The sequence below is a fragment of the Bufo gargarizans genome, chromosome 1 (assembly GCF_014858855.1).
Source record: "Bufo gargarizans isolate SCDJY-AF-19 chromosome 1, ASM1485885v1, whole genome shotgun sequence".
NCBI classification, from domain to species: domain Eukaryota; kingdom Metazoa; phylum Chordata; class Amphibia; order Anura; family Bufonidae; genus Bufo; species Bufo gargarizans.
The window spans coordinates 586749164-586760992 of NC_058080.1; the positions used below are offsets into that span (position 1 = coordinate 586749164).

The following is an 11829-nucleotide window of genomic DNA, read 5'->3' on the forward strand; positions in this document are numbered from 1 at the left end:
CAGACGTCCGTGGAACACTGTCCATGAGATACCGGACTGCCATTGCAAGACTGCACGGTGTCATTGGTTGCTATGAGGCTTTCGATGGGAATAGGACAGTTTGCACACTGTGAGGGGAGAGTGGGTGGCGAGCCTCACTTCATTGCACTGTGCTATGTACACTAGTGAGTGACTGCCACGCTGCTCAGCATGATGGCATATCTCACACAGGATTCATTACTATGTATTGTAGAGCAGCAACTCTGAGGTACAATAGTTAGCAATGACGCAAGCTTGTATGTGATATGCCGTCATGGCTGATTAGCCTGACAGGACCAGCGAGGAGTGATGAAGTGAGGCTCCGCCGCCCTTCCCCCACACAACGGAAAGCAACCTGTCCTATTCACATTTTAGGACTGTTTGCTAGTGGCCATTTTAAAGCATTCCTAGAGAACCCCTTTAAGTACAAAGAATGAAATAACAATACAGCGTATAAATAAAAAAAATGTTTTACAGTCACTATCTATGTGTTTGTGGTTCTTTGCCTTGTTATAAAAACTATACTTTCTCTATGAAATATGTATATTTGCACGTCCAGCAAAAATATTTTATTTATACCAGGCATCCTCAAACTGCGGCCCTCCAGCTGTTGCAAAACTACAACTCCCAGCATGCCTGAACAGCCTACAGGTATCAGCCTACGGCAGGGCATTGTGGGAGTTGTAGTTTTACAACAGCTGGAGGGCCGCAGTTTGAGGATGCCTGATTTATACTATCCTTAGTAACAGTATTACATCCTTTGAGCATTATGTCTAAGCTGCAGGCAGCATGTTATAAGGCAGGAGATGCTGAGCAGACTGATAGATAATTTTATGGGGAAAGAATTCAGTAAAACTTGTGATTTTTATGTTTTAATTCCTGCTCATTTGTGATTGACAGCTATAGAAACATAGAATGTGTCAGCAGATAAGAACCATTTGGCCCATCTAGTCTGCCCAATATACTGAATACTATGGATAGCCCCTGGCCCTATCTTATATGAAGGATAGCCTTATGTCTATCCCATGCATGCTTAAACTCCTTCACTGTATTTGCAGCTACCACTTCTGCAGGAAGGCTATTCCATGCATCCACTACTCTCTCAGTAAAGTAATACTTCCTGATATTACTTTTAAACCTTTGCCCCTCTAATTTAAAGCCATGTCCTCTTGTAGCAGTTTTTCTTCTTTTAAATATTTTCTCCTCTTGTTGATTTCCTTTATGTATTTAAAGGTTTCTATCATATCCCCTCTGTCTCGTCTTTCTTCCAAGCTATACATGTTAAGGTCTTTTAATCTTTCCTGGTAAGTTTTATCCTGCAATCCATGTACTGGTTTAGTAGCTCTTCTCTGAACTCTCTCCAAAGTATCAATATCCTTCTGGAGATATGGTCTCCAGTACTGAGCACAATACTCCAAATGAGGTCTCACTAGTGCTCCGTAGAGCGGCATGAGCACCTCCCTCTTTCTACTGGTAATGCCTCTCCCTATACACCCAAGCATTCTGCTAGCATTTCCTGCTGCTCTATGACAGTCTGCCTACCTTTAAGTCTTCTGAAATAATGACCCCTAAATCCCTTTCCTCAGATACTGAGGTTAGGACTGTATCACTGATTTTATATTCTGCTCTTGGGTTTTTACGCCCCAGGTGCATTATCTTGCACTTATCCACATTAAATTTTAGTTGCCAGATTTTTTACCATTCCTCTAGTTTTCCTAAGTCCTTTTCCATTTAGTGTATCCCTCCAGGAACATCAACCCTGTTACAAATCTTTGGGTCATCAGCAAAAAGACACACCTTACCATCGAGGCCTTCTGCAATTTTGCTGATAAAGATATTAAACAATATGGGTCCCAGAACAGATCCCTGAGGTACCTCACTGGTAACAAGACCATAGTCTGAATATACTCCATTGACTACAACCCTCTGTTGCCTGTCCCTCAGCCACTGCCTAATCCATTCAACAATATGGGAGTCCAAGCCCAAAGACTCTAATTTATTGATAAGCCTTCTATGTGGGACAGTATCAAAAGCCTTACTGAAGTCTAGATAAGCGATGTCTACTGCACCTCCGCCATCTATTATTTTAGTCACCCAATCAAAAAAATCAATAAGATTAGTTTGACATGATCTCCCTGAAGTAAACCCATGCTGTTTTTCATCTTTCAATCCATGGGATTTTAGATGTTTCACAATCCTCTCCTTAAGTATGGTTTCCATATCTCTCCATAACTGTGCATACAGGGAAACTGTTAGGCTAGGTCTACAAAACGACATTTGTCGGGCGACACATAGGGCACAACTACACTGCAACATGTGTCGTATGACATTAATGTCGCACAACAATTTTTATAATGGTAGTCGATCGTGTCGCATTGAGACCTGCGACTGCAATGCGACAGTCGCAGAAAAATCCATCTTGAATGGGTTTTTTGCGACTGTCCTGTCGCAGTCACAGTGCGACACCATAGACTACCATTATAAAAATTGTCGTGCGACAAATGTCGTTGTGTAGACCTAGACTTAATCACTGATGGGTCCGCCTCCTGGACCTCATACCCTCCCAAGCCTCATCAGATCTCAGATCAGATATAACATAAATAAATGGACTTACCTCTCCAACCCCTGACCACGGGCTGTTCCTGCACTCACCGCTCACTGGTCTTCTTCCATGCCCCACGCTGCACAGTGACCTGGCGACGCACAGTGTGAGCTACATCCCGCAGTCAGGACAGTGTATTGCGGCGCCCAGAAGAATACCAGGGCGCGGTGAATGCAGCCATCTTCACCCACTGCCCCCTGTGCCTCCTGCATACTAATAAATACTTCCATAATGGAGGGGGAAAGTGCGTCTTATAAAGCAAAAGATAGATACTTTATATCTATATGTCCAGAGCATTGCCAATATGCGTGACAAATGTGTGCTAAAATAATCCATCTGTTTTTCCATTTTTCTTCCCAGTGGATTTTCCACCATCTGTTCGAATGCATTTGCTAACAAAGATGGCTGATATAGAGTGAGTATCTTACACCACATTATGTAAAGGTTTTCTTGTCTAGTCAGATAAACATATTAAAGGGACTGTATCAAGCAGATTCCCTTCCTGTATTTTTCTGTGTGGTTAAAGGGGTTGTCTCACTTCAGCAAATAGCATTTATCATGTAGAGGAAGTTAATACAAGGCACTTACTAATGTATTGTGATTGTCCATATTGTCTCCTTTGCTGGCTGGATTCAGTTTTCCATCACATTATACACTTCTCGTTTCTATTAATACGACCACCCTACAATCTATCACTTGTGGCCATACTTGCACACTATAGGAAAAAGAGAGGTCTTCACTTTTTCCTAGTGTGCAAGCTTGACCACCACTGATGGATTGCAGGGTGGTCATAAACACCGAAGGAAACAATATGGATAATGACATTACATTAGTAGTGGCTTGTATTACCTTCCTCTACATGGTAAATGCCATTTGCTGAAGTGACACAGCCCCTTTAATGGAGCAGGGTGTGTGCTTTTCTTTGACAACTGCATGTATTGGTAGTTAGCGGCTGGAGAACTTCTACGAGACTGTTGTCTCCAGGTAGAGATACTGTACAGCGACCTCTCCTAGAGATCAGGTAGTGGAAGGAAAGATGCATAGAGACCCAGACCGCTATACCCCCACACCCTGCACTCTGCCAACCCATATGCATTTTACTGAGGCTTTTACAGTTTCACCTGTAAAAACCACAGTAAAGTGTTTGCTTTCATCTGTAATTATACTATACGGCCACACAGCAAAGATGTAAAGAGAACTATAGAGAATGTCAACCTGTTCTGTGCCAGTGGTTTAGGGCTGCAGTAAACAAATATTGTAGTAATCGAGTATTCTATAGATTATTATTTTTGTGATTAATCGAGCACTCTAGTAAGAAGAACCTTCTTAAAATAACATATTGCTTTATAAAAACTATTTTCTTTCTCCAAATAATTGCACACACATATGGCTTCTTTCAAAGCTGCAATATACAGCACATTCTGTCAGAAGAACAGCCGGCCAGAATGTACCATATCGGGTATAGCTGGATACAGCCGGCTGTAATGGGGTGCGGCCTTGTTACAGCATTCAAGCTGGGTTTTGTAAGGGAAAAAAAAAAAAAAAAGCTTTGGACGATGCCCAGCATGTATGGACCACATTATAGTCAATGAGAGCATATAGCTGGTTGTATCTGGCTATACCCAATACGGTATACTCCAGCAGGCTGTTCTTCTGCCAGAATGTGTATCTAAAGTTATGTTGTGAACTCCGCCAGTCTGTTCCGGTGTAGGAACAGACTGCTGAAGTTCACTGGCTGCCATGATGTCCCCAGTGCCTCCATGCCATCCACCATGTCCCCCACTCCCCCAGATCAGCCCCTCCATGCCAAATCACAGGTTCCACCATTAACCCCTTTCCCCCTCTCTGCACCAATAACTTTATACATACCAAATCACAGGTGCCCCGATTAACCCCTCCCCCCGCCAATAACTTTATACATGCCATTGCCAAATCACAGGTGCCCCCATTTCCCCCCTGCTGGTGCTGCTAACTTTATACTTGCCTTTCCTGGCAGTGGCGGCGTGCGCTGGCGCATGGAGTCCGCTGGAGACGCATCTTCATCCCAGCATGCACTGGGACCTACCTGACGTCATACACAGCGTCAGCCAGCGGGCTGACGATGGGTGAACGCAAGACCCTGCGGTGCCGAGTCGGGAGGCCATGGAGCGATGAGTGAGAAGCTTAATTTCACTCACGCTCCGTGGTCAGAATCCCTTCATCGGGGATTTTTTTGCCTCGATTTCATCGATAAAATCGATGAATCGTTTCAGCCCTACAGTGGTTACTGTGTGTACTGTAATATTAAACATTTCTAAAGGATAGTCACAAACAAAGTTGAAACTGACATTAAAGGGGTATTCCGGTAACTTTCCTGGAAGTTTTCCCCTCTGGACTAATCACTAAAGCATTCTTGTCGTCGTTATTTCCAGCAGGTCTCTCACAGATAAATGGACTAGTAGAGTGCATGCTCGACCTGCTGCTGTGTCTATTTTTTTAGGCCTTCGTTCTCATGATCAGAAGGATCCCAGTAGTAAAGCCCTCATGATTTTATAGTTATCACACATTCACACAATTGGGAATGTTGCGCTGCCATTTTTGCAACCAATTGAAGTCAATGGGACTATTCACATGGCAATTTTTTGTTTGTTCTTAAAGGGAACCTTTTCATCAATTTTATGCTGCCCTCTCTCTCAGCGGCATAAAGTAATGACAGATGTGCTGTGTCACTCATGAGCTAGAAGTAAATGCAGCCTGGGCCTGGAAAATACTCCAGTCTACCTAAGTGTCAGTAAGGAGAAGACTGTCCATCAGCAGATGGTGGGGAAAACAGGAGCTTAGGAATAACTGACTCTTCTTAGGTAGGTGGACTCTTTTCCAGGTCTGGGCTGCAATGGTTATGATGCTGTTTCTAGGGAACCCCTTACCACTGAAATCAGCGCGTCTGTCAATACTTTATGCTATCCTCGGTGAGTTCAGCTTAACCCTTTAAGGACTGCTGTACGTCATGGGTCCGATACCTAAACATGGTGCCCGCTTGCGCAGGCAGCGGGCGCCTTAGCCACGTGGTTTCTGCCATAATGCTAATCGCATACATCTTACCTTTTAGATGCGGTGGTCAAATGGCCACGGCATCTGCGCACATCTGAACCGGAAGTCGCGCGTATTTTTCGCCCTATAAGACGCACTCTCACCCCCCATATGCTGCCGTTTACACTGATACACCGCCGACCGCATGCTGCATAGCGCGGTCGCGTGTGTATCAGCACGGAGGGGCTGGGGGCCGGCATCTAGTTTTGTAATGGCAGCGGGGCCCGGTGCAGTCACTGTATTCTATTGCACCAGGTCCCGCTCACTGTACTAATCATATCTATGGTAACTGCAGGCAATGTTTAACTATAGAATATGTTCGATCCAGCAGCCTGTACTTGCGAACATAGGAGGCTGGGCGGACGGGCACTGGCAACGTGACGTAGGAAGTTACGCTGCCAGCGCCCGCCCAGCCTCCTGCCTGCTATGGTCGTAAGTACGGACTGCTGGATCGAACATATTCTATAGGTAAACATTGCCTGCAGTTACCATAGATACGATTAGTACAGTGAGCAGGGCCCGGTACAATAGAATACAATGACTGCACTGGGCCCCTGCTGCCATTAAAAAAACTAGTGTAGATGCCAGCCCCCACGCCCTGTATTGGGGGTCATTCACAGTGGCTGAGACTGTTATGGGGAGATCTGTGGATGATAAATAGCATAAGATGCTATTTATTTGTCATCAACAGATTTCTTCTCTCCCCCCCCCAGCAGTGTCATGCCATCCACAGACCATTTTTCCATTTTTTGTCACTTCAACTACCCAATACTTTTTTTAATAAAAAATGATTAAAAAGTCGCACACACTTAAAAAGTTATAGGGGTCAGAATATGGTTCTGAAAAACATTTTTCCCCCCTTTTTAAAGGATTTATATAATTTTTTTTCAGTATTAAAACGCAAGAAAAATTATACAAGTGTGGTATCGTAACTGTACTGGCCTGGAGAATAAGGATGATAGGTCAATTTTACCGCATAGTGTACAATGTAAAAAATAAAATAAAAACCTTTATCAGAATTGCGTTTTCTCAATTCTCCCCCATTTGGATTTTTTTTCCCCCGCTCCCTACTACATGATATGCAACCGTAAATGGTGCCATTAGAAATTACAACTTGTCCCGCAAAAAATAAGCCCTCATAAGGCTATGTGAATGGAAAAATAAAAAAGTTAGGACTATGGGAAGGCGAGGAGTGAAAAACGAAAATGCAAAAATGGAAAATTCCAGGGTCCTTAAGGGGTTAAAATTGATGACAGGTTCCTGTTAACAATAGTTTAGCTACGAGTGCACCCGTCTAAAGGCCATATTTTTTCACTGTGGTGTTAATATTGCCAAACTTCAAATTACCTGAATGTAAAAAGTATGTAATTTCCCAATGATACATTCCCTTTCTGTGTCCACACAAGACCTTACTGCTTCACATGGACGTAGTAAAATTGGCAGTCCTGAAATGTGTGGGAGTTGAACTTGACATACTGATTAAGCAGCTTTTCCTTTTCAGGTACAGACTGGCTTCTGGGACCAGCGAGAAGATTCAGCTCAGTTCCCTTATAGCCGCATTCCAGGTCACTCGAGACATGATTGCTGCGGAAGCTTAGACTGGGATGTGGCAACTAGACAGATTTGTGCTCAAGGTTACACAAGGACACCATAAAAACTGGTCAGCAAGAACACACATGGGCTGTTCTGTTCTTGGAACACAGACTGGATGTTTGCATTTGCAAGAACATTTGGGTGTGATGCTAGTACTGGATGCTCCCATAGAAAATTTATGATAGGTTACCTAAGAGGGGCTTACTGCAGAAATAAAGTGAATGGTATTTCTTGAGATTACAGTTTTTAAGATTTAAAGGGCCCTTCTGATGTAAGACAGCCATTGGACTTCCACAATACCTAGAAATGGAGGGGACATTGTCTGTCTCCACCATTTTTTCATTGCACCAACCCCATTAGATGAGACCTACCAGAAGATGATTAGGTGTCCTTCAGTGTGAATTTGTTAATTATCTTCTATTTGAAGTTCCATATCTGAAGGCTGACCAGAATTTGGTGAAATCTCCTGCTCTGATCTGTCACATACTATTGTCATGGACATATTTTGTAAATTCAACATATCAAATACTTCAGTCTCCCACAACACTCACTGTTCGAATGTCTTTATCTCAAGTGGATCATATCTGTGCATGCGATGCAAAGCTCACTAGGAAAGGGTTTCCCTTTATCAATTACAGTACCAGGTTTTTGGCACGTGAAGGCCTCATTGCTTCAATCTTAGCTACCATATTATTACGGGAGCTCTCAAACGTATGACTTTTACATCAAGCCTATTCATGAGGGACATATTTCTCCAGTCAAAATAATAATTACCTAACAGACATGTTGTTCACTGCATCGCAAAGGGTGCAATATGCTTACCCTCAAAGAAGCTATGTGCAGTGCCTTGAAAAAGTATTCATACCCCTTGAACTTTTCCACATTTTTTTTCACGTTACACCCAAAAACTTAAAGGGAATCTGTCACCTAAAAAATGCATCTACACCCACTAGCAGTACCTCATTGTAGCCCGCAGTCTGATGATAATCATATATTTTATCCTGTTGTCCGATACTGGATAACTTAAAAAAACGCAGTTTTATTCTCCATCAGCGCTATATTGCCGGTCAGCTTGAAGTCAAGGGGGCAGCGGACTCCTTACTTCATGTCAAGGTAACCACGCCCCCTAACCGTCTCCTCTTGCCTGAGCGTGACAGCCTGCAGTTCGGTTGCAATTGCCAGACTTACACATGCGCTGTGCGCTCTGTACTCGTGCGCGATCCCATCTCCTGCTGCCGCTGTTAGATGGGTTTCAGCATGCGCGAGACTTTGGTAGCTGCTGCTGAACTGTAGGCAGTCACTCAGGCAAGAGGGGGTTAAGAGGTGTGGCTACCTTGACTTGAAGCAAGGAGGCCACTGCCCCCTTAACTTCAAGTTGACCGGCAATATAGGCGCTGATAGAGAATAAAACAGAGTTTTTTTTTTAACTTATGCAGCATCAGACAACAGGATGAAATATATGATTATCATCAGACTGCGGGCTACTATGAGGTACTGCTGGCGGGTGTAGATGCATTTTTGAGGTGACAGGTTCCCTTTAAATGTATTTTTATTGGGATTTTTATGTCACAGATCAATACAAAGTAGCAAGCATGTGTGAATTGAAAAGAAAATGATACATGGTTTTCAAAATTTTTAATAAATAAAAATCTTTCAAGTGTGGCATGCATTTGTATTCATCCCGAGTCAATACTTTGAAGGACTACCTTTCGCTGGAGTTACAGATGCAAGTCTTTTGCGGTATGCAGCTTTGCTGGCATTTTTGCCCATTCTTCTTTGCAAAATAGCTCACGCTCAGTCAGATTGGATGGAGAGTGTCTGTGAACAGCAATTTTCAAGTCTTGCCACAGATTCTCAAAGGGATTTAGGTCTTGACTTTGACTGAGCCATTCTAACACATAAATATACTTCATCTAAACCAGGGGTGCTCCACCTGCGCCCCACCAGCTGTTTCAAAACTACAACTCCCAGCATGCCCTAATAGCTGTAGACTGTGCATGCATGCTGGGAATTGTAGTTTTGCAACAGCTGGAGGGCCGCAGGTTGGGCATCCCTGATCTAAGCCATTCCATTGTAGCTCTGGTTGTCTGTTTAGGGTTGTTGTCCTGCTGGAAGGTGAACCTTCGTCCCAATCGCAAGTCTTGCAGGTCTTCCTCAAGGATTGCACTGTATTTAGCTCCATCCTTCTTCCCATGATCCTTTTGCATTTAGGCCAGAAAGTTCAACTTTGGTGTTGTGTGTCCAGAGCACCTTCCGCATGTTTGCTGTGTCTATTACATGGCTTGTGGCAAACTTCAAATGGGACTTCTTATAGCTTGCTTTTAAAAATTCTTCTTGCCACTCTTCCATAAAGGCCAGATTTGTGCAGTGCAGGACTCCGACCTGAGCTATGGATCTCTGCAGCTCCTTCAGAGTGACCATGGGCCTCTTGGCTGCTTCTCTAATTAGTGTACTCCTTGCTTGGGCTGTGAGAATAGGTGGTAGGCCATGTCTTGGTAGGTTTGCAGTTGTGCCATACCCCTTCCAATTTTGGATGTTAGAATTTTTGCTTCTCCAAAACTTTATCCCTGACCTGTCTGTTGTGTTCCTTGATTTTATTTTTTTTTAAACTTCTCTTTATTGAAAAGTACATGTACAGTTACAAATCAGTCAGAAAGGAGAGGTGTAGATGTACAATTGAGTTTTACATTTTATCCATTAATCCTTATTTAGAGTAAGAATAAGTATTGTACATGACCACAGTTTTCTTAGTTAAACTACCCCCCCCCCCCCCCCCCCCAACTAATCTCTATCTCAGATATGTAAGAGGTATAAACTTGTACACTATATGCCTGATAAACCTCAAACAAGGGTCTAAAAAAATACATGAATCCAGAAGCTAAGCATTATTAGACCCCCTCGGCGGAAACCAAAGGATGAGATGCTGGTTACGGCCTCTGACTGGATTTGTCGACCCACCACTGTGAGAGGCAGCGAGATCTTCTTGTGAATGTTACGACCAGAGGATGTGGATCCTCTGTGTCAGCTGATAGGACTGGAATTAGTCCAATATTGCTGACTCTCAGAGACAGGACCCTGGTGTCTGCACCTGTTACCTTGAATGCAGCTACCTGCAGTAGTGTGAACAGAGTCCAACAAAGGCAGAATAAAGGAACAGATGGTCTTTACTGGCAGACAGTATTCAAAAGTCACTTGACAGGTACAGGCAACACAAAGTTCAGAGCAATATAGCATGCAGATATAAGCAGTCTCATAGGCAGCGCAGGGTCTGGATCCAGGCAGACTTACAGGAGGAGATGGACAGATGCGTAATCAGGCAGTGCAGATATAAGCGGTCTCGTTGTCAGGCAGTGCAGAGGTCTATAATCCAGGTGGTCCAATAAACAGACAGCAGGCAGATGCGTAGTCAAATGAAGCAGAGGTCAGAATCCAGGAAATCCAATAAACGGACACAGTGGCATGCTTCAGCGGGAGTCAAGAGGTACAACAACCACGCTTGGGCACTTCATGATGAGTGAAGCTGCCTTAAATACAAAATAGTCCCGCCTCCGGGTGGGGATGGTAATCAGGAACCAGCTACCTACACCTATAAGAAAGGGAGAGGTGCACGCGCGCGTGCTATAGCTCATCAGATGACACCTGGCAAAGAGGACGGATGCGGCGGTATGCTGGCGGGCACCTGCGTCTCCTACAAGGTAAGCCAGTACTGGGACCCATAGTGATGCAATTTGTAGACAGCGATCTGCCACCCTGGCGTGGAGATGCAGATCCCATACTGACAGTGAAATTGGTACCAAGTATCCGTAGAATCTAATTTCAAGTACCATTCTGTATGTATAAATTGAGTTAGATGTGTTATTATTTCTTGGTCTGACATTAAAGCTTTCATATACGGTCTCCATTAAAAAAAAAAAAGCCGTAAGTTTTGTTTTACTCTGTTCTGCCTCTATATGCTCAAGAATTAGACAGTTTGTAGTTTGTTGTACCGCCTCTGCTCTTGTTTGGACATCTGGTTGCAGCCAGTGACTTTAAAGACACCTCTTGGAGGCCAACCGTAATACATGGAAAGCTGGCGGAATCTTAGGAGATAGCACTGTCCGAGGACTTCGGCAAGTAGAATCCATATTGCTCTATGTATGATTTTAAAATGTCTCCCGCCAGATCTCGCTACCTACCACTTTTCTTATGAGGATCCACCCATCCAGGAGTTGGTCTGGTACATCCAGATTAGGAAAAAAATTTAAGCCATGTTTTAAAAGAGCGAAGAGTCCCCCAATTTAGAGTCTGGTTGCTAAGTCCTTTCTTGGTTCTTTGGTGAGCAGGAAAGATTAGATGAAAATTTGCGTGATAACACCCTAACTCTGGAAACCAGGAATGACATCGGTTGTTGATATGCCAGGAAGTAAGATTCTGGTATTTGGTATTTCAGCCGGAGATCTTGAAAAGTGTAAAATGTACCTTCCTCTTGGTTCCATATTGTTAATCCCCCTAGTCTTCCATTGAATAAATTGGGCGTTAATGGACAGGGCTTTAAATTCAGGGTGGTC

At 43.7% G+C, this 11829-nt stretch overlaps 1 protein-coding gene across 1 annotated transcript in view; it reads left to right on the forward strand.

Moving 5' to 3' along the window:
- Positions 1–8243, forward strand: part of RFC5 (replication factor C subunit 5) — a 58697-nt gene extending 50454 nt beyond the window's left edge. Inside the window, exons 10-11 of the mRNA XM_044290787.1 lie at positions 2981–3035; positions 7191–8243. Coding sequence (XP_044146722.1) covers positions 2981–3035; positions 7191–7287 — 152 coding nt within the window. The 3' untranslated portion in view covers positions 7288–8243. The remainder of the gene's footprint in view (positions 1–2980; positions 3036–7190) is intronic.
- The last annotated feature ends 3586 nt before the right edge of the window (positions 8244–11829 follow it).